This window comes from Salmo trutta, chromosome 38 (assembly GCF_901001165.1).
Source record: "Salmo trutta chromosome 38, fSalTru1.1, whole genome shotgun sequence".
Lineage (NCBI taxonomy): Eukaryota > Metazoa > Chordata > Actinopteri > Salmoniformes > Salmonidae > Salmo > Salmo trutta.
The window spans coordinates 12,195,399-12,216,506 of record NC_042994.1 but is presented as its reverse complement, the minus strand read 5'-3'; the positions used below and the strand labels follow the sequence as shown (position 1 = coordinate 12,216,506).

Sequence of the window (21,108 nt, the reverse complement as noted above, 5' to 3'; positions counted from 1 at the left end):
CGTCAGGCATAACAACACAAACAGATCTAGGGCCAAGCTAATAAACCGATGTACTACCCTTATACAGCTCTGAGAGGAAAGAGAAAGATCACAGGTGCATGGTCTGAAAAACTATTTCACCCAGTAAATTGGACTGTATGCAGAGTTATGAATCGTATCAGCCTTTTTGTGCTTTTAAAGAGATTCAAATGAAAGAGGGAGGAGAGTGAATGAGTTCACCTGGAGAGAGAAAGCAATCACCAGGCCAGGCTAATCTATCTCTATTCACTTCCCATCCAGCCAGGGAATAAAGAAGATAATGATGCTGTGTGTTTGTAGAAGGGGACGGTCTGTCTGTCTCTCCTACTTTCATTGGGGGCTGATAGGAATGGATAGAATACTGAAGAGGGAAGGAGATTGGTGGACTATACTGTCAGACACTGTATCCTTCTCCTGGGTCGTGTTCATTAAAGCACATCGTAGCAAAACAACCCCATGTGGTCCCTCCGTGTTTTACTCCGTTTTCTTCCATTTGGTGTGGTAACACAGTTTGACCTGACATTTCCCACACGACAGGTCTAGAGACAGTCCTCGTCCATTAAATTAACCCGTGTTCATTAGACAGAAAATCCTTGTCTCCCACACACACTGTCATTTCCTCTCTCTCTCGCTCTCTCGCTCTCTTTTTCCTTTTTTCTCTTGACAATTATTCCATTGTACCCCAGAACCCCAGTAAAAGACAGAAACGTCCTGAAGGGTGGGCACTTTAACTTGTTATTTTCCCGCTCATTGTGCGAAGAGATGATTATGGCAGAAGGAGAGTGGACCCAAATTCACTTACATTTGATGTATAAGAGAAAAGGTACAGGAAGAGAGAGAGGGAAGACAGATTAACCACTCGTTAAATATGTAGGCTACACTCTTAGAAAAAAGGGTTCCAAGAGGTTTCTTCAGCTGTCCCCATAGGACAACCCTTTTTGGTTCCAGGTAGAAACCTTTTTGGTTCCAGGTAGAACCTTTTTGGGTTCCGTGTAGAACCCTCAGTGGAAAGGGTTCTTTAAAAGATTCTGTTATGGTGACAACCGAATAACCTTTTTAGGTTCTAGATAACCCCTTTTTCTAAGCGCAGGAACAGCCTTAGTAGAAATCATGAGGTGTTTTGGAATGGAAGGGGTGGGTGGGGATCTTGGAAAGGGTTGGTGGATGGGATGTGTGCATGGTGGGTTTTTCATGCTGTCCGGGTGAGAGAATGAAAAGGAGTCTTGCTCTCTCCCATATCTTTGTTCAACCTCCCACCTACAGTATGAGAAAGTTTTAAGTAGCATTGCTGTGGTTTCCACACGTTACTTTATACTTGGTAGACTAAAATAGTTGCACATTGTCTAAATCTCTTTATGAAAGAACCTTCTCCTTCCCTAAAGGAAAAGCATATTCTTACCTCAAAAAAGTTCTTACTTTAGTCAATGTAGATGTCATTGTGCCGCCGTAGACTCTCTGACCTGTCATCAGGGAACTGTGGGCTCAGGCCTTATATTAGCTAGCTCACTAAGGTGGATGCAGCGTTGTACACAGGAGGATAATACGACTCACAACTAGACACAGTCATTTATCACCTCATCTATTTTTACCTCTATTCTCACTCTCCCTCCCTTCTTTTAACGAGTGAACCTCCTCACAGACACACACACACACACACACACACACACAGACAGACAGACAGACAGACAGACAGACAGACAGACAGACAGACAGACAGACAGACAGACAGACAGACAGACAGACAGACAGACAGACAGACACCTGTCCTCCTGTCCTCTGTGGATTACCACAGTGTCTTAGTGAGTGTGGACTTGCGGTAGCGTTATCAGACGTTGGCATGGCATTTGAAAGGCTATTAGTGTCCTGTCAAAGCATTAGTCATCGCTCAAGTCACCGTGGCGTAGGAAGTCTGCGAGCCTGGTCGTGACACGCATGGCTAACAGGGCTCCTTTTGAGCCAGACGCTGACCTTTCCGCCGAGACGTTTGGCGACGGGAGAGATGATGTCTGGCGACGGGAGAGATGATGTCTGGGTAATTGACAGTCTGGAGACGATATCCTTCACCTAGATCCGCCTCATTCTGCCACTCAATCAGCAGCAGCTGCGCTGATAGTAATACTGATGTATTGGTGCTGATTGGATGCAAGACAAACATAATGCCTTCTGATTGGATGAAGTCCTAACATATCGGCGCTTATTGATTAAAAGACTAATGTTAGCACTGATTGGCACTGATTGGAAAAAATGCTGATATGTATAGGCACTGATTGGATGAGATGCTAATACATTGGCACTGATTGGACCAAATTATTAGACTGATATATTGGTTCTGCCAATCTCCATTTGTTGGTACCAGCTGAGACGAATGCATAGTTAAACCAAGACACCCAGCAGGATGAGAACGAATGTGGAGATTCCAAAAGTGAATCAATGTGAATCTATCCCACAAATGAGCTTGAATGGAGCTTTTCGCTTTGAGCTGTGCAACTTTGAAAGTTGGTGTATTACAACAAATGGCATGCACACACACACATACACACACTGAAAAAACAACAATCCCCTCATCATCTCCTATTGTATGGTGCTTGAAAAGCTCCTCTCCTTGAGGTATGAAAAGCACTGTTCTGTTCAATTGACTCCCTATGTCAAAATCGGGCCCGACGCACATTCTTGTACCCCATCAGTGTCTGAGATAGCCAGCAGCTGTCAAAACACAAGCTTTTGCTACGTCGACTTATCTGGGAGTGTGAAGTCGGTGTCAGATCTGGTCTGGTGAACACAGAGCCACGTTCTTACAAACTGCCCAGGTTTAAGACTAGCTTTCCACAGACAGTAATAGCCTATATGTTCTATTCATACCACACAGTCTGACTGAAGAAAACATATTTTCTTTACGTTATCTTATGGTTTGGACGAGACATCTTTACGTTGTCTTATGGTTTGGACGAGACATCTTTACGTTGTCTTATGGTTTGGACGAGACATCTTTACGTTGTGTTATGGTTTGGATGAGACATCTTTACGTTGTGTTATGGTTTGGATCACACCTACGGCAGAGGGATTAGAGTCAGATAGTAGTGCAAGATGGGAAACACTGACACACCACACATCATGTTCCCGTTGACAGCAGGACTACCTTCCATCCTTTTTTGGTGTCACCCAATCTTGTCTGTAGGACTGCCTGGGGTGACTCTGTGGACCCAGTTGCCAGTCACAGCCATGACCCTTCAACCCTGGCTGTCAGGTCCTAGCCACGCCCCCTTTGTCCCCGTCCCAGCCCACTTGCAAGCTGCTGTCTGCACTCAAGCTGAACTAGTCTCCTAGACGACAACGAGGAGAGAGTAAGCGCCATATTTCTCTCTGGTCAATGGAGGTACAGATCAACTCATGTGGTTTTCTATAGCCAGCCAATGGGAGTAGTGATGTAATCTAGCATTAGTGTTGCCTCAGCTGTAGATTGTGATGTTTGTGTGTGGTGTATGTGTGTGTGTGTGTGTGTGTGTGTGTGAGAGAGAGAGAGAGAGAGACTCGGATTAGGCAGATATCACACAGAAAGGGCCCCTCGCTGGTGTCAAGGTCACACTTAGAAACCCTGAATTAGCATTGGAATGGCAGCAGAGCCACAGTGTGTGTGTGTGAGTGCGTATGTTTGTGTGCGTGGGCGTGTGCGTGCATGTGTGATGAGAGGGACATAGAATATGGGGCTTGAAGGCCCCCCCCCCCCCCCCCTTTAGTCATGGACCACCCTACCCCCTGCCTCACACCATCCCTTTTCATCTTTCCCGAAAACCTTTTGAGTCACAGAAGCGTCCCATTTCCCAGCTGTCAGCTGACCCCTTTAACACCTCAACCTACAGAGTCAAACCCCTAACAGTGGTGTATGGGCCTAAGAAAACTAAACTGAACAAAAATATAAGCGCAACATGCAACAATTTCAAAGATTTTAGTGAGTTACAAGTTCATATAAGGAAATCAGTAAATTTAAATAGATACATTAGGCCCTAATCTATGGATTTCACATGACTGGGAATACAGATATTCATCTGTTGGTCACTGTTACCTTAAAAAAAAAGGAAAGGGGCGTGAATCAGAAAACCAGTCAGTGTCTGGTGTGACCACCACCTCATGCAGCGCGACACATCATAATCCCACTGCCACCATGGGGCACTCTGTTCACAACGTTGACATCAGTAAACCTCTCACCCACATGATGCCACACGCGTGGTCTGCGGTTGTGAGGCCGGTTGGACGTACTCTAAAGCAACGTTGGAGGAGGCTTATGGTAGAGAAATTAACAATACATTCTCTGGCAACAGCTCTGGTGGACATTCCTGCAGTCAGTATGCCAATTGCACTCTCCCTCAAAACTTGATACATTTGTGGCATTGTGTTGTGTGACAAAACTGCACATTTTAGAGTGGCCTGTTATTGTCCCCAGCACAAGGTGCACCTGTGTAATGATCATTCTGTTTAATCAGCTTCTTGATATGCCACACCTGTCAGGTGGATGGATTATCTTGACGAAGGAGAAATGCTCACTAACAGGGAAGTAAACAAATTTGTTCACGAAATTTGAGAGACATAAGCTTTTTCTACGTAAGGAACATTTCTGGGATCTTTAATTTCAGCTCATAAAACATGGGACCAACACTTTTCATGTTGCATTTATATTTTTGTTCATTGTACATCTGCCGCTCACTTAGATCACTCACTCCGTGTGTGTGTGTGTGTGTGTGTGTGTGTGTGTGTGTGTGTGTGTGTGTCTCCGTGAGTGATCTAATAGTAAATGTAGCTAAGTGAAGAGTGCTGTTGGAACACACACACTCCTCTCCATCTCCCTCTGGAGTCAGATCCTATCAGTCTCCATGACTGGAGAAAGAGATCATTACAATCACATCCCTTACGAGGAGAGATGGGATAGTGAGTGTGTGTGTGTGTGTGTGTGTGCGAACATGCACATGTGTGTGTGTGAATGCGTGTGTGTACTTGTGTGTGTGTGTGAGAGAGAGAGAGAATCCCAGCCCTGAGACATTCCTGTCCTCCCCAGTGTTGCTCTGTAATTAGCAGAGAGAGGAACAAGCTTCTCCCCACCAGTCTAGTAGCTTTTAATTAGACCAGCTAATTGGATCATGTCAAGGGAGCACTCTACCTTTGTGTGTGTGTGTGTGTGTGTGTGTGTGTGTGTGTGTGTGTGTGTGTGTGTGTGTGAACTCGTTTGTTCATGTGTGTGGCTCCCAGTCCCATGACCCTGCAGCATGTTCAGCTGCCTGCCCCTCACCAGTTCTTCATCTATCATGATGAGTAGCTCACTGTTGATCCATGGCATAATGAACGTGTATTAATGGTCCACTGCAGCAGACACTTCTAGGCTGTGTCTCAAACGGCACCATATTCCCTATATAGTGCACAACTTTTGACAGGGGTGGACTGGGAGCAGAAATTGTCCCTGGCAACAAACCGGCCCATTTCTTTTCCTTGAGGCCCCAGATGGCCAATCCGCCCCTGACTTTTGACCATGGCCCATAGGGCTCCTGTCAAAAGTAGTGCACTACATAAGGAATAGGGTACCATTATGGAGACTAAGGGCCTACAGATAAATATATTCCCTATATGGTAATGTGTTTCTAATTCTGTATGACCTTACTGTGTAGGTGTTAGGTGTTATCCTACAGCGGTATAATTAATTGCATGCCTTGAGTGATTGAGCTGGTGAGGCCGATCGAGGGTCATATAAAACATTTCAATCTTTTATCGTTTCATGTAGCTACTGTGGACTATGTCATTAAGTTGAAGCCCATGGGATAGGGTAGAACCTTCCTCTAGAATAGAACATAGATCATACGTAGCCAGCAGCATACCACCCTGCATCCCACTGCTGGCTTGCTTCTGAAGCTAAGCAGGGTTGGTCCTGGTCAGTCCTTGGATGGGAGACCAGATGCTGCTGGAAGAGGTGTTGGAGGGCCAGTAGGAGACACTCTTTCCTCTGGTCTAAAGAATATACCAATTCCCTGGGGCAGTGATTGGGGACACTGCCATGTGTAGGGTGCTGTCTTTTGGATGGGATGTTATACGGGTGTCTTAACTCTCTGAGGTCATTAAAGATCCCATGGAACTTATTTTAAGAGTAGGGGTGTTAACCCTGGTGTCCTGGCTAAATTCTCAATCTTGCCCTCATACCATCATGGCCACCTAATCATCCCCAGCTTACAATTGGCTCATTCAGCCCCCCTCCTCTCCCCTGTAACTATTCCCCAGGTCGTTGCTGTAAATGAGAATGTGTTCTCAGTCAACTTACCTGGTAAAATTAAATAAAAAATATGCTTCTTCAACTTTTATAAAGCTGGATAGAGAACAATTTTGACTTTGCCGGTTGTTGGTGTCTTGTTAAACTTTCCCAAGCCTTGAGCTAACAGCTAGCCTAATCACCTGTTAAGGGTCCTCACCCATCATGTAGAATACAGGAAGTCCCCAAAGGGAACATAGATTCACTAATGGCCTCCCTCAGCTCCACAGCAGTCTTTTGGCATCTCTATGAGGTAATATCAGTGCCGTAACATTGCAGTTTTGTGAATTGTGAACCCCTGCTCTCAGGGTAATGCGCGTTACTGCACCCCCCATCAGTCAGCTCACGCATGTTATCACGCGTTTTACTGTGCCGGCCAAGTCATGCGGTAAAGGAATGGGAATGAGACGTCTCTATTTGTTGTTGATAATATCATTGTAGGTGAAACTATAAAGTACTACTTTCATTATTCAACTTCCCTGAATAGACTATGTAGAATTGGGAACTTATTCCAGTGTTTTTGTGATGGACATAGATCGGGGACGATAAACCGGAAAATGACCGACCATACCGATCACTTACCATTACGATAAGTAGCCTACACTAGAGAAATGTGATAAGATAGTTTGCTAATATGGGTGATTGTTTATGGGACAATTGATGGGTAGTTTTTCCATTGTTCAGGAAGTTATGAATTTGAACCATGTTGTAACGTCCGTCGTTCAAGGTAGACCAAGGCGCAGCGTGAGTTGAGTTCATCATCTTTTATTTTAAAGGTGAACCAGCAAAAAAACAATAAACAACACAACGAATGAAAAGCTTCGTAGTGCAAAATACATGCAACCAAACAAAGACAAGATCCCACAACTGACTGTGGGAAAAAGGCCTGCCTAAGTATGATTCCCAATCAGAGACAATGATAGACAGCTGCCTCTGATTGGAAACCATACTAGGCCAATCAAAGGAAAAACCAACATAGAATCACAACACATAGAATGCCCACCCCATGTCACACCCTGACCTAACCAAACAGAGATAAACCGGCTCTCTCAGGACAGGGCGTGACACATGTGAGAAGGACATCCACTTACAGGTGTCATGCTTTATGGAGACACCTGGCATGGTAGTTCACAAAAGAGAAGATTTAAGATTTTTTGGCCTAAATATCAACTAACCACATACCAATTTGAGAGCAACCAGGAGCACAAAACTGAGTTGTCAGTTGTCTTTTCCAATTGAACTTCATTATCCTACATCATTACCCTACATTATCCTACACTCCAGTTAACCGCTCTCCTTTGAGGTGGTGGTCACTGTTCCAGAAAATGCCTCATGGGTTTATCTCAGAGCAGGGCAGGGGGCCTGTTGGACAGTGACCCATATTAGTTCAGGTCAGAGGTCACTAGATGAGTGGAGCAGCTTCCTGGGGTGAGGTTAGGGATAAGGGATGTGGTAGAGTCGTTATATCAGGGTTGACTGGTTTACAATCACTCCAACATGTCTGTAGCTGCCTGAACACTCTACTGTTTATTAGGGTAGCTGGAGGGCTAACAGAATCTCATTTCCCACGTCTTGGATGGATTCATCTGTTTGATTAATATTAGAAAGATATTAGATCTAAATAGGTCGGGGGAAGGACCTTGTGGTCGGCTCATACAGAGGGAAAAAGATTGCTCAAAATCAGACTTGAACCAATGATATTTCAGACTGTTCCTGTGGGCTGTTAGGCTTGGTGGACTCCCTAAACTCTCCATGGCTGCTGCCTCAAGCTTCTTAATATGCAGCATTATGAAAATGAGGCTGAAGGCCCAGCCTAGTGTTGTCCCCAATCTTCTCTTCTCTCTTCTCTTGCCTTCCCTTCCCCTCCCATCTCCTCTCATTTCCTCTACTTTCCTCTCCTCTCCTCAGCCCTTGAAGCTAGGCTATGGAGTAGCCCAACTGGCAGGATTACTGGATGTGTTCCCTCGTGTGTGTGTGTATGTATCATGAAGGCCTTTGTCTGCATAATACTCTATCATTGGTCCGGGGGAAACAATCTGTTTGGTTTGTCTCTCACCCCACACCCCTTTGTTGTGCCCAAAACAACCCCCATGGTCAGGAGGAAGCAGTAGCAAGTCCTGGCTTAGCTTATATTACATTTTGGGTGGAGATTGACATTTGAATATGGACAGTACAACATAATGATATGTCCCTGTGTGTGTATGCCATGGTGATAGAGTTGAGCAGGTACTCACACTCAAACCGTAAAGACGAAATCCCAAGGAAGCCTGGATGTAATTCTATACTCAAAATAATTCCAAACGTACCAGTGCAAAGTGCAATAAGTGCTAAACAAAAAAGCACACACGTTTCAGCGTTTATGTCATCGTCAGTGCTGTTCCCGTATTCTAATGTGTCTGTCATCATCAGTGCTGTTCCCGTATTCTAATGTGTCTATGTCATCATCAGTGCTGTTCCCGTATTCTAATGTGTCTATGTCATCATCAGTGCTGTTCCCATATTTTAATATGTCTATGTCATCATCAGTGCTGTTCCCATATTTTAATATGTCTATGTCATCATCAGTGCTGTTCCCATATTCTAATGTGTCTATGTCATCATCAGTGCTGTTCCCATATTCTAATGTGTCTATGTCATCATCAGTGCTGTTCCCATATTCTAATGTGTCTATGTCATCATCAGTGCTGTTCCCATATTCTAATGTGTCTATGTCATCATCAGTGCTGTTCCCATATTCTAATGTGTCTTTCCTATGTCTTATGTGAAGCGCTCAGAGGGACGAGGGGAAACAGGGTCTTATTGGGGGAAAGGGATTGGGTAAACCGTGCATGAAATTTCCGTTAGGCCCCCATTGTTAAGGAGGGGTTCCCCACATCACACTCATCCCTGCCTGCCAGAATGTGAACTGGAGTATGAAGGGCTGGATGTGGAGCTGGTGTGTGGGAATGTGTATGTGTGGGTCTTAGTGACAGTGTGTAGGCATGTGAGAGAAAGGGTGTGTGTTAGTTTCAGTTTGAGAGAGAGTTGTAGGAGTGTGTGTCTAAGAGAGATGGGGGTCTGAGCTCTGAATGTAGGCTAAAATGGGGCTTGGGGCTGGGTTGTATTGTAGGGGGCTGAGAACAGGGGGTTTAGGGGGTGGGGGTTCAGTATGGGACTGTAATCCGTCAGAGGGGTAAACAAGCTCTCATTCTGGACCAGACAGTCTGGTAGATACAAACAGAGAGAGACAGAGAGCAGTAGGACTGGACTAGACACAGACAGGAGTCTCTTATGACACTATTAACTGGCTAACACACGTGAGATATGGTTCTGGGTTCTGGGATTACACAAACTAGAGACATGACAAGATGTCCCCGGCAGAAACTGGAAGACATCCCGCAGGAGAAGGTTAGTTTGGTTCACTTTCCCTTTCAGGGAGGGTGTGTGTGTGTGTGTGTGTGTGTGTGTGTGTGTGTGTGTGTGTGTGGGTGAGCATGGCATCAGGACAGATATAGTGTTGGAGTGTATGTGTGTTCACACAGTCTCCAGTGTGTGACATTTGGGGTTGAGGTTGGATCACCTAATCCTTATGCCTGACCTCGTTTTCCCAGTATATGGATATTGTTCAAGAAAGAGTCAATGTGGCCGATTTGAACATATTTATTTAGCACCAACGCAGTCTTTATAGTTATCAATGGTCATTTCCCCAAAATGCTCCAACCGTATCGCCGCGTCTTTATACGACTTTTGGAATCACCATAAAAAAGGACCTCATGAGAGTCAACTGTCATCTCTGTTGTTTTCCTGAAGAACAGAATGGAACATCCCTTTATGCCCACCTGTCATTCTATTGCCATAGAAATAGAATCAAATCCATTCGTATTTATCACATGCGCCGAATACAACTGGTGTACAGTGAAATGCTTGCTTACGAAACCTTTCCCAACGATGCAGAGTTTAAAAATGTTATAGTCAAATAAAATAAAGTACACAAGAATGGAGCTATATACAGGGAGTACCAGTACCAGATCACTGTGGAGCTATATACAGGGAGTACCAGTACCAGATCAATGTGGAGCTATATACAGGGAGTACCAGTACCAGATCAATGTGGAGCTATATATACAGGGAGTACCAGTACCAGATCAATGTGGAGCTATATACAGGGAGTACCAGTACCAGATCAATGTGGAGCTATATACAGGGAGTACCAGTACCAGATCAATGTGGAGCTATATACAGGGAGTACCAGTACCAGATCAATGTGGAGCTATATACAGGGAGTACCAGTACCAGATCAATGTGGAGCTATATACAGGGAGTACCAGTACCAGGTCAATGTGGAGCTATATACAGGGAGATCCAGTACCAGATCAATGTGGAGCTGTATACAGGGAGATCCAGTACAACATCAATGTGGAGCTATATACAGGGAGTACCAGTACCAGATCAATGTGGAGCTATATACAGGGAGTACCAGTACCAGATCAATGTGGAGCTGTATACAGGGAGATCCAGTACAAGATCAATGTGGAGCTATATACAGGGAGTACCAGTACCAGATCAATGTGGAGCTACATACAGGGAGTACCAGTACCAGATCAATGTGGAGCTATATACAGGGAGTACCAGTACCAGATCAATGTGGAGCTGTATACAGGGAGATCCAGTACAAGATCAATGTGGAGCTATATACAGGGAGTACCAGTACCAGATCAATGTGGAGCTATATGCAGGGAGATCCAGTACAAGATCAATGTGGAGCTATATACAGGGAGTACCAGTACCAGATCAATGTGGAGCTACATACAGGGAGTACCAGTACCAGATCAATGTGGAGTTATATACAGGGAGTACCAGTACCAGATCAATGTGGAGCTATATACAGGGAGTACGAGTACCAGATCAATGTGGAGCTACATACAGGGAGTACCAGTACCAGATCACTGTAGAGCTATATACAGGGACTACCAGTACCAGATCAATGTGGAGCTATATACAGGGAGTACCAGTACCAGATCAATGTGGAGCTATATACAGGGAGTACCAGTACCAGATCAATGTAGAGCTATATACAGGGAGTACCAGTACCCGATCAATGTGGCGCTATATACAGGGAGTACCAGTACCAGATCAATGTGGAGCTATATACAGGGAGTACCAGTACCAGATCAATGTGGAGCTATATACAGGGAGTACCAGTACCAGATCAATGTGGAGCTGTATACAGGGAGTACCAGTACCAGATCAATGTGGAGCTGTATACAGGAAGTACCAGTACCAGATCAATGTGCAGAGGTACGAGGTACAAGGTATTTGAGGTAGATATGTACATGAAGGCAGGGTAAAGTGACTAGGCATCAGGATAGATAATAATAAGGTATTTGAGGTAGATATGTACATGAAGGCAGGGTAAAATGACTAGGGCATCAGGATAGATAACAATAAGAGTAAAACAAAGAACAGACTGGCAACGGCAAATGATGAGTGTAAAAGTGTGTGCGTGTGTATGTACAGCATGTGTGTTTGTGTTGTGTCGGTATGGATGTGTGTGCGTATGTAGTGTTTGAATGTGTGAGGGATTTGTGTGGGAGTGACAGTGTAGTGTGAGTGAGTGTGTATATATAGTCTAGTGAGTGTGTATATAGTGTGTATATCAAGTCTAGTGAGTGTGTATATAGTGTCTATATAAAGTCTAGTGAATGTGTATATAGTGTGTTTATAAAGTCTAGTGAGTGTGGATATAGTGTGTATATAAAGTCTAGTGAGTGTGTATATAGTGTGTATATAAAGTCTAGTGAGTGTGTATATAGTGTGTATATAAAGTCTAGTGAGTGTGGATATAGTGTGTATATAAAGTCTAGTGAGTGTGTATATAGTGTGTATATATAGTCTAGTGAGTGTGTATATAGTGTGTATATAAAGTCTAGTGAGTGTGTATATAGTGTGTATATCAAGTCTAGTGAGTGTGTATATAGTGTGTATATAAAGTCTAGTGAGTGTGTAGATAGTGTGTATATAAAGTCTAGTGAGTGTGGATATAGTGTGTATATAAAGTCTAGTGAGTGTGTATATAGTGTGTATATAAAGTCTAGTGAGTGTGGATATAGTGTGTATATAAAGTCTAGTGAGTGTGTATATAGTGTGTATATAAAGTCTAGTGAGTGTGGATATAGTGTGTATAAAGTCTAGTGAGTGTGTATATATAGTCTAGTGAGTGTGTATACAGTGTGTATATCAAGTCTAGTGAGTGTGTATATAGTGTGTATATAAAGTCTAGTGAGTGTGTATATAGTGTGTATAAAGTCTAGTGAGTGTGTATATAGTGTGTATATAAAGTCTAGTGAGTGTGTATATATTGTGTATAAAGTCTAGTGAGTGTGGATATAAAGTCTAGTGAGTGTGTATATAAAGTCTAGTGAGTGTGTATATAGTGTGTATAAAGTCTAGTGAGTGTGGATATAGTGTGTATATAAAATCTAGTGAGTGTGGATATAGTGTGTATATAGTGTGTAAATATGTGCTGTTATAATCTCCACCCGGCACAGCCAGAAGAGGACTGGCCACCCCTCAGAGCCTGGTTCCTCTCTAGGTTTCTTCCTAGGTTTTGGCCTTTCTAGGGAGTTTTTCCTAGCCACCGTGCTTCTACACCTGCATTGCTTGCTGTTTGGGGTTTTAGGCTGGGTTTCTGTACAGCACTTTGAGATATCAGCTGATGTAAGAAGGGCTTTATAAATACATTTGTTTTGATTTGATATAGTGTGTATATCAAGTCTAGTGAGTGTTTATATAGTGTGTATATAGTCTAGTGAGTGTTTATATAGTGTATATATAGTCTAGTGAGTGTGTATATAGTGTCTATATAGTCTAGTGAGTCTGTATATAGTGTGTATACAAAGTCTAGTAAGTGTGTATATAGTGTGTATATAAAGTCTAGTGAGTGTGTATATAGTGTGTATATAAAGTCTAGTGAGTGTGTATATAGTGTGTATATAAAGTCTAGTGAGTGTGTATATAGTGTGTATATAAAGTCTAGTGAGTGTGTCTATAGTGTGTATATAAAGTCTAGTAAGTGTGTATATAGTGTGTATATAAAGTCTAGTAAGTGTGTATATAGTGTGTATATAAAGTGTAGTGAGGGTGTATATAGTGTGTATATAAAGTCTAGTGAGTGTGTATATAAAGTCTAGTGAGTGTGTATATAGTGTGTATATAAAGTCTAGTGAGTGTGTCTATAGTGTGTATATAAAGTCTAGTAAGTGTGTATATAGTGTGTATATAAAGTCTAGTGAGGGTGTATATAGTGTGTATATAAAGTGTAGTGAGTGTGTATATAGTGTGTATATAAAGTCTAGTGAGGGTGTATATAGTGTGTATATAAAATCTAGTGAGTGTGTATATAGTGTGTATATAAAGTCTAGTGAGGGTGTATATAGTGTGTATATAAAGTCTAGTGAGTGTGTATATAAAGTCTAGTGAGTGTGTATATAGTGTGTATATAAAGTCTAGTGAGTGTGTATATAGGGAGTATATAAAGTCTAGTGAGGGTGTATATAGGGTGTATATAAAGTCTAGTGAGGGTGTATATAGTGTGTATATAAAATCTAGTGAGTGTGTATATAGTGTGTATATAGTGTGTATATAAAGTCTAGTGAGTGTGTATATAAAGTCTAGTGAGTATGTATATAGTGTGTATATAAAGTCTAGTGAGGGTGTATATAGTGTGTATATAATGTCTAGTGAGTGTGTGTGGGGTCAGTGCAGATAGTTCAGGTACCATTAATTGACAATTTATCAGTCTGGCTATTTAGCAGTCTTATGGCTTGGGGGTAGAAGCTGTCTCAGAGCCTGTTGATCAGAGAGCCAATGCTCCAGTACCGTTTGCCAGACGGTAGCAGAAGGAACAGTCTATGACTTGGGTGGCTGGAGTCTCTGGCAATTTTTTGAGCCTTCCTCTGACACCGCCTGATATAGAGGCCCTGGATGGCAGGGAGCTCGGCCCCAGTGATGTACTGGCCTGTCTAATAACTAGATGGAGAATCCCCATTCAAGTCAATGGTCTGTGATGTTATTTCTATGGCATCTGCCTGTCTTCCGTTGTGCTGCCTGCCAAACGTGGCATATGGAGAAGGCAAACAAACTGTCTGAGGTTTTGCTCAGGGCGATGGAATTAGATTCACTGCTCATTTAGTCTGTCTGTCACACACACACACACACACACTATACGCACGACAGTTGTATACTGAGCCTATTAACAAACAACCTGACATTCAAATCAAACACAAGCGCATCCAGGAATAGAAGAGGACTCAAATCCAGGCCATTTTACAGTCCGTTGAACAGACACATCTGAAGTCTAAAGTGGCTCCATTCTGTTTGAGTTCCGTTGGAATTACTATCACTCATAGCAGAGAGGATTGAGGTAATGTGTAAGAATGTTTGCTCATATAACATTTGGTATGAGAAAAAGCAAACACCTATTTGAAGGAGGTGAGTCTTGAATCCAGTGTCTCTGTATTTTGACGTTATAGCTTCTATCGAGACTGTTCTCTTTGATTCACTGATGCAGACACTGTGCTGTATATGCGTCATTGGTGAGAGAGAAAGAACTAAGGAGTGAGTGTGAAGAATTCCTCGTGTGGGATGTCTGGTACTTGTATCTGCTGAATGTGAGAGACTGTTGTGTGGGTGGAGCCAAGGACTCGTGACCCTTGGAAGTGCCTGGTGGGTAGTAGGGGAAAGGCCATGTTTTAGACGACCAGGATGTAATTGGTCAAATAGTCAGATAAAATGTAACTTTATTTAAAGTGCATTTAAACGTTTCAGTACACTTGACATTCAAATGAAATACGCAACACTAGCTAACATCTTTAAAGTGTGGATATTCTCATAAGTTATGTGCTCTTTCCTCAGCTACTGAATGTGATTCATGAAAATAATAAATGAAACAAAATGGCCGTTGGTTAGATGAGCTTTTCAGGCTCACTTAAATTCTTTACAAAGTAGCTGAAACTATGAACAAAATGTTATTTTATAGCTTTTTGGCTTGTTTTTTTTTGTCAGTGTTGAATGTTCGGTACAAGGCTTAATTTTATAATTCACTTGTGATAATAACCTTTGTGTGTCTCTATGCGATAAGGCTTGTGTGTATGTGCATTGTATCTTTGTAAATGTGCTTTGTTTGACTACATCTGTCAAGTCTCGTGTGTGTGTGTGTGTGTGTGTGTGTGTGTGTGCATGTGTGTGTCTCTGCCTGCATGTGTCTATGTCCTTGTCTCTGTGTTCATCTACGGAACTTCTAATCATGTGCCTTTCCCTGTGTGTTCCAGTTCGACTCAGAGAGTTCAGGCTTCATCAGTACAGAGCGGTTCAGGGACCTGCTGGCAGCCCACGGCTCGGAGCTGGACCCTCACAAGCTGGAGGTTCTATTGGCCCTCGCTGACGGCAACGCAGACGGAAAGATCTGCTACCAGGACTTTGTCAACCTGGTGAGAGTCCCGAGTCACTTCCTGTTACCATAGTAACTGATAATAGTGATTGTATAAGTGTAACATTGATTATACTGTACAGCGATTGGTCATGTTGAGACATACAGCGGAGAGGAAGTGGTCTTATGATATCATCCCTCTATAAAAGCATCTCCACTACTATCATCCCTCTATAAAAGCATCTCCACTACTATCATCCCTCTATAAAAGCATCTCCACTACTATCATCCCTCTATAAAAGCATCTCCACTACTATCATCCCTCTATAAAAGCATCTCCACTACTATCATCCTACTACTCACCCAGGTCTCCATGGATATTCCACAGTATTAGACAAGACAACACAGCTTGGTTTAAATTTGCACTTTCACGCGCTGTCTAGCTCCTGTTGTGTTTCACGTGAACTCTTAACCATGGACAGTGAAGTCATCTGGAGAAATAATCAGTTGTTTGGAAACGTGTAAAGTTGTTGTCGGTGGGTGGTGGGTTTGTGAAGGTTCCCCAACTCTCCCCTCTCACTTTCTCTTTCTCCTATTCTCTCTTTTGTCTTCTCCGCTTCCTTCAAAGCTGTCCATTGTCTTGTACAGTGGGCTGAGAATGGGCCTGTGGGAACTTGTGAAAGGGGATCTTTGATTGGTCGGTCCAGGTCATGTGACAGACCAAAGGTCAGGGCGAGAAACTGGAAGTGGGACAGAGAGGAATGAGGAGCATGTACTCAAGTAATGTGTGTGTGTGTGTGTGTGTGTGTGTGTGTGTGTTGGGGAGGCGTGGCTGCTATTGTTACCCACAAAAACCACCCCTCACCCCCCATTGCTTTCACATTCACTGGAAACAGAGCAGGGTGAGGGAAGGATAGGTTGGAGAGAGAGAGGAAGAGGAGGAGTGGGAGACAGAGACATGCTTTCTGTGGTTTATTTGCAGTTCCATCTTTACTTTGCTCAGCTGCCTATTCCATAAAGCTGTCAGCGTGATTGGGAGGTATTGCCTAGCTCTCTCTTTTCTCTCTTTCTACTTTTCCTTCTCTCTCTCTTATCTCTCTCGCTCCCTTTATCTCCCTGCCCCTTCTGTCCCTCTCCCTACCCCTCTCCTCGCTCTCCTCGCTCTCCTCTCTCTCCCTCTCTCTTCCTCTCGCTCCTCACCCTGACAGCATCTCCCAGTACAGCAGTAGATTGTCCCTGGTCCCACAGTCCTTGTTGGATGAATACCAATCTCTCTCTACCCTGCTCTCTTCTTTGCTGTGGGTGAATAGATAGAACGTCACTCCCTTTCTCTCTCTTTTTATTGAAAAGAAGAAAGAAGACTTTGTCTTTATGGGGTTGGGCCACGTGGGGTAACCTAGAGATGTGTGTGTGTCCACGTGGGTGTTTGTGTGTGGGGCATAATGTGTATGTTTGGTACCGTTTGATCCCACTCTCTGTTTGGCTTTGGGCTGGGAGTGGCCATGGTAACCTACAGTCATGAAGAATCCCACACTGTCTCTTGACTGCAATCAAGACTCACATAATTGGAGATCTGTTCAATTCGAATGGTCATTATAGATTGAAGAATGGTGCTATTGTAAACTACTTTAAGAATCGGAGAGAGAAAGAGAGAGAGAGATGTGGGAATGAGAGAGAGCAAGAGAGAGAGAAAGAGAGAGGGGGTGAGAGGGAGAAGAATGAGGGGGAGAGAGAGAGAGAGAGAGAGAGAGAGAGAGAGATGTGGGAATGAGAGAGAGCAAGAGAGAGAGGGGAATGAGAGGGAGAGGAATGAGAGAAAGCAAGAGAGAGAGAAAGAGAGAGAGAAAGAGAGAGAGAGAGAGACTTGTCCACATTCCATGTTCCATAGGAGGACCATGACAATTGCTAATCTGGGTAGAAGGGCTACGTTGTCAGGCAGCTGCCGCCAGTACTTGGGATGAGGAGAAGAGCTCAGCGGTTGCTAGGTGATGACGGAGGCATTCTGTTGCTGGGGTGAGGTGGGAGGGTATGGCAGCGTGGTTGCTGTCACAGTGGGATGAAGGATGGGGGGGCTCACGACTTAGGGGATCTATGACGACATACTGAGGTGTTGTAGGGAAGCCAGCAATAGTTACAAGACCTGTAAGGTTGGAATTTCAGCTAATTGAAAATAGACACTTATTTTATGGCCATGTTTCTATGGAGTTTCTATCGCTCACATAAGATAACTAAATTACTTACTGCAGTGGAAGTCTCACTGAATGGACTGACTGACCCTGACCTGCAAATGGACATTGGGTATCTGATTATGTATTTTGACTGACATTCTCTCTCTCTCTCTCTCTCTCTCTCTCTCTCTCTCTCTCTGTCCCTCCCCCCTCCCTGCTAGATGTCCAACAAGCGCAGCAACAGCTTCCGGCGGGCCATCCTCCAGGGGGGTCGTCAGTTGAAGGGGGCCGGGGCCCTGGGGGAGGAGGTGGGACTGGGTCTGTCCCAGAGGCTGGTGAGGCACATCGCCTATGAGACCCTACCCCGGGAGATCGATAGGAAGTGGTACTTCGACAGCTACACCTGCTGCCCACCACCCTGGCTCATCCTGGCTATCACCATCGCTGAGGTAAGGTTCCGCTCCATCCTGGCTATCACCATCGCTGAGGTAAGGTTCCGCTCTACTTCAGTCAAACTTCCCTTTGTCATGCATGAATGTCAGTCGGAGACTAAGTGAATATTCGACTGAAGTGTAAAGTTAGGATGTGCCCCTGAGAGATTTAGGGCTTAGGTTCTTCAAGCATCTCTGATGAGAGTTTGAGGCTGTAAAGTATTGGTTTTGATAACAAAGAGAACCCTATCGTTTAACTTCTGTTTGTCTTTATTTTCTTCTACCTCGGTAGGACTGGGAGATAGCAACAGTATCATTTATCTTTTGCCCTTGGCTTCAACTCTCCATCGAGATAAGCCTTTGAAATCAGTCTAGACTACAGTGAAACTCTACATTCTTCATGGAGACAGCCTAAATATCTCTGTGAAAACTAAAACGTATCTCTTAGACTAGGACCCAGGCTAGATCTTATATTCCTCGACAATAACTTCCCCTCCCGTCCTCTAGGTGGCAGTGTTCATGTACTATGGCCTGCAGTTGGACCGCTGGGTGCTGCAGGTGTCCAGTCCCCACTTCCTGAGGGGCCCGCTGCCCTACCACCCCCAGCTACGGATTCAGGCCTGGAGATACCTCAGCTATGCCTTCATGCACGCAGGGTGGGTACCTAGCCAGATGGCCAGTCCGCCCCTGGGGAGGGCTGATCAGACTGTCCCAATATACACACTTGCATACTATATGGTCATGTATTGACCGTGCATGCTAATGCTAAGTATGAATATTGGAACAGTCTGATCAGCCCTCCCCAGGGGCGGACTGGCCATCTGGCATTTCAGGGCAAATGTCAGATGGGCTGGTCCGTTTTTAGCCCAGTGTGCCTGTCTAACTTGGGTTTTTGCACAAAATGATCATTATTTGGATAATAATGGGGGGCCTCAAGCGAAAAAAATTGGCCGGTGTGTTCGAAATGCTAGGGACGATTTCTGGTCCCAGTCTGCCCCTGGCCCTCCTCAAATCCTAAACTCTGTAATGTGTGTCCATAAAGTCCTGGATGTGCGTGTCACAGTCATATACAGTCCTACATAGCATTCGGAAAGTATTCAGACCTCTTCACTTTTTTGCAAATGTATTAAACATTTCAAAAACTGCTATCACAATTACATAAGTATTCAGACCCTTTACTCAGTACTTTGTTGAAGCATCTTTGGCAGTGATTACAGCCTCGAGTCTTCTTGGGTATGATGCTGAAAGCTTGGCGCACCTGTATTTGGGGAGTTTCTCCCATTCTTCTCTGCAGATACTCTCAAGCTCTGTCAGGTTGGATGGGGAGCGTCGCTGCACAGCTATTTTCAGGTCTCTCCAGAGATGTTCGATCGGGTTCAAGTCCGGGCTCTGGCTGGGCCACTCAAGGACATTCAGAGACTTGTCCCGAAGCCACTGCTGCGTTGTCTTGGCTGTGTGCTTAGGGTCGTTGTCCTGTTGGAAGGTGAACCTTCGCCCCAGTCTAAGGTCCTGAGCACTCTGGAGCAGGTTTTCATCAAGGATCTCTCTGTACTTTACTCTGTTCATCGTTCCCTCGACCCTGCTCATGAAGGGGTAAATCGTAAATTCTACTTCAGTCAAACTTCCCTTTGTCATGCATAAATGTCAACCGGAGACTAAGTGAATATTTGACTGAAGTGTAAAGTTAGGATGTGCCCCTGAGAGATTTAGGGCTTAGGTTCTTCAAGCATCTCTGATGAGAGTTTGAGGCTGTAAAGTATTGGTTTTGATAACAAAGAGAACCCTATCGTTTAACTTCTGTTTGTCTTTATTTTCTTCTAACTCGGTAGGACTGGGAGATAGCAACAGTATCATTTATCTTTTGCCCTTGGCTTCAACTCTCCATCGAGATAAGCCTTTGAAATCAGTCTAGACTACAGTGAAACTCTACATTCTTCATGGAGACAGCCTAAATATCTCTGTGAAAACTAAAATGTATCTCTTAGGCCTACCCAAGCTAGATCTTATTATCCTCTACAATAACTTCCCCTCCCGTCTCCCAGTCCGTGCCTCTGAAAAACATCCTCACAGCATGATTCTGCCACCACCATGCTTCACAGAAGGGATGCCAGGTTTCCTCCAGACGTGACGCTTGGCATTCAGGCCAAAAAGTTCAATCTTGGATTGATCAGACCAGAGAGTCTTTTTTCCCATGGTCTGAGAGTCCCTAAGGTGGTTTTTTGACAAACTCCAAGAGGGCTGTCATGTGCCATTTACTGATGGGTGACTTCTGTCTGGCCACTCTATCATAAAGGCCTGATTGGTAGAGTGCTACAGAGATGGTTGTCCTTCTGGAAGGTTCTCCCATCTCCACAGAGGAACTCTGGAGCTCTGTCAGAGTGACCATCGGGTTCTTTGTCACCTTCCTGACTAAGGCCTTTCTCCCCCGATTGCTCAGTGCCAGCTCTAGGAAGAGTCTTGGTGGTTCCAAACTTCTTCCATTTAAGAATGATGGAGGCCACTGTGTTCTTGGGGACCTCCAATGATGCAGAAATGTTTTGGTACCCTTCCCCAGATCTGTGCCTCGACACAATCCTGTCTCAGAGTTCTTTGGACAATTCCTTCGATCTCATGGCTTGGTTTTTGCTCTGACATCCACTGACAACTGTGGGACCTTATATAGACAAGTGTGTGCCTTTCCAAATCATGTCCAATCAATTGAATTTACCCAGGTGGACTCCAATCAACTTGTAGAAACATTTCAAGGATTATCAATGGAAACAGGACACATCTGAGTTCAATTTCGAGTCTCACAGCAAATGG

General features: G+C 44.1%; 1 protein-coding gene across 1 annotated transcript in view; it reads left to right on the top strand.

The window, feature by feature from the left end:
• The window catches only part of LOC115178421 (rhomboid-related protein 3), a 53,937-nt gene that overhangs the window by 22,014 nt on the left and 10,815 nt on the right, over positions 1–21,108 (top strand). The window contains exons 4-6 of the mRNA XM_029739602.1: positions 15,610–15,768; positions 18,097–18,324; positions 18,814–18,962. Coding sequence (XP_029595462.1) covers positions 15,610–15,768; positions 18,097–18,324; positions 18,814–18,962 — 536 coding nt within the window. The remainder of the gene's footprint in view (positions 1–15,609; positions 15,769–18,096; positions 18,325–18,813; positions 18,963–21,108) is intronic.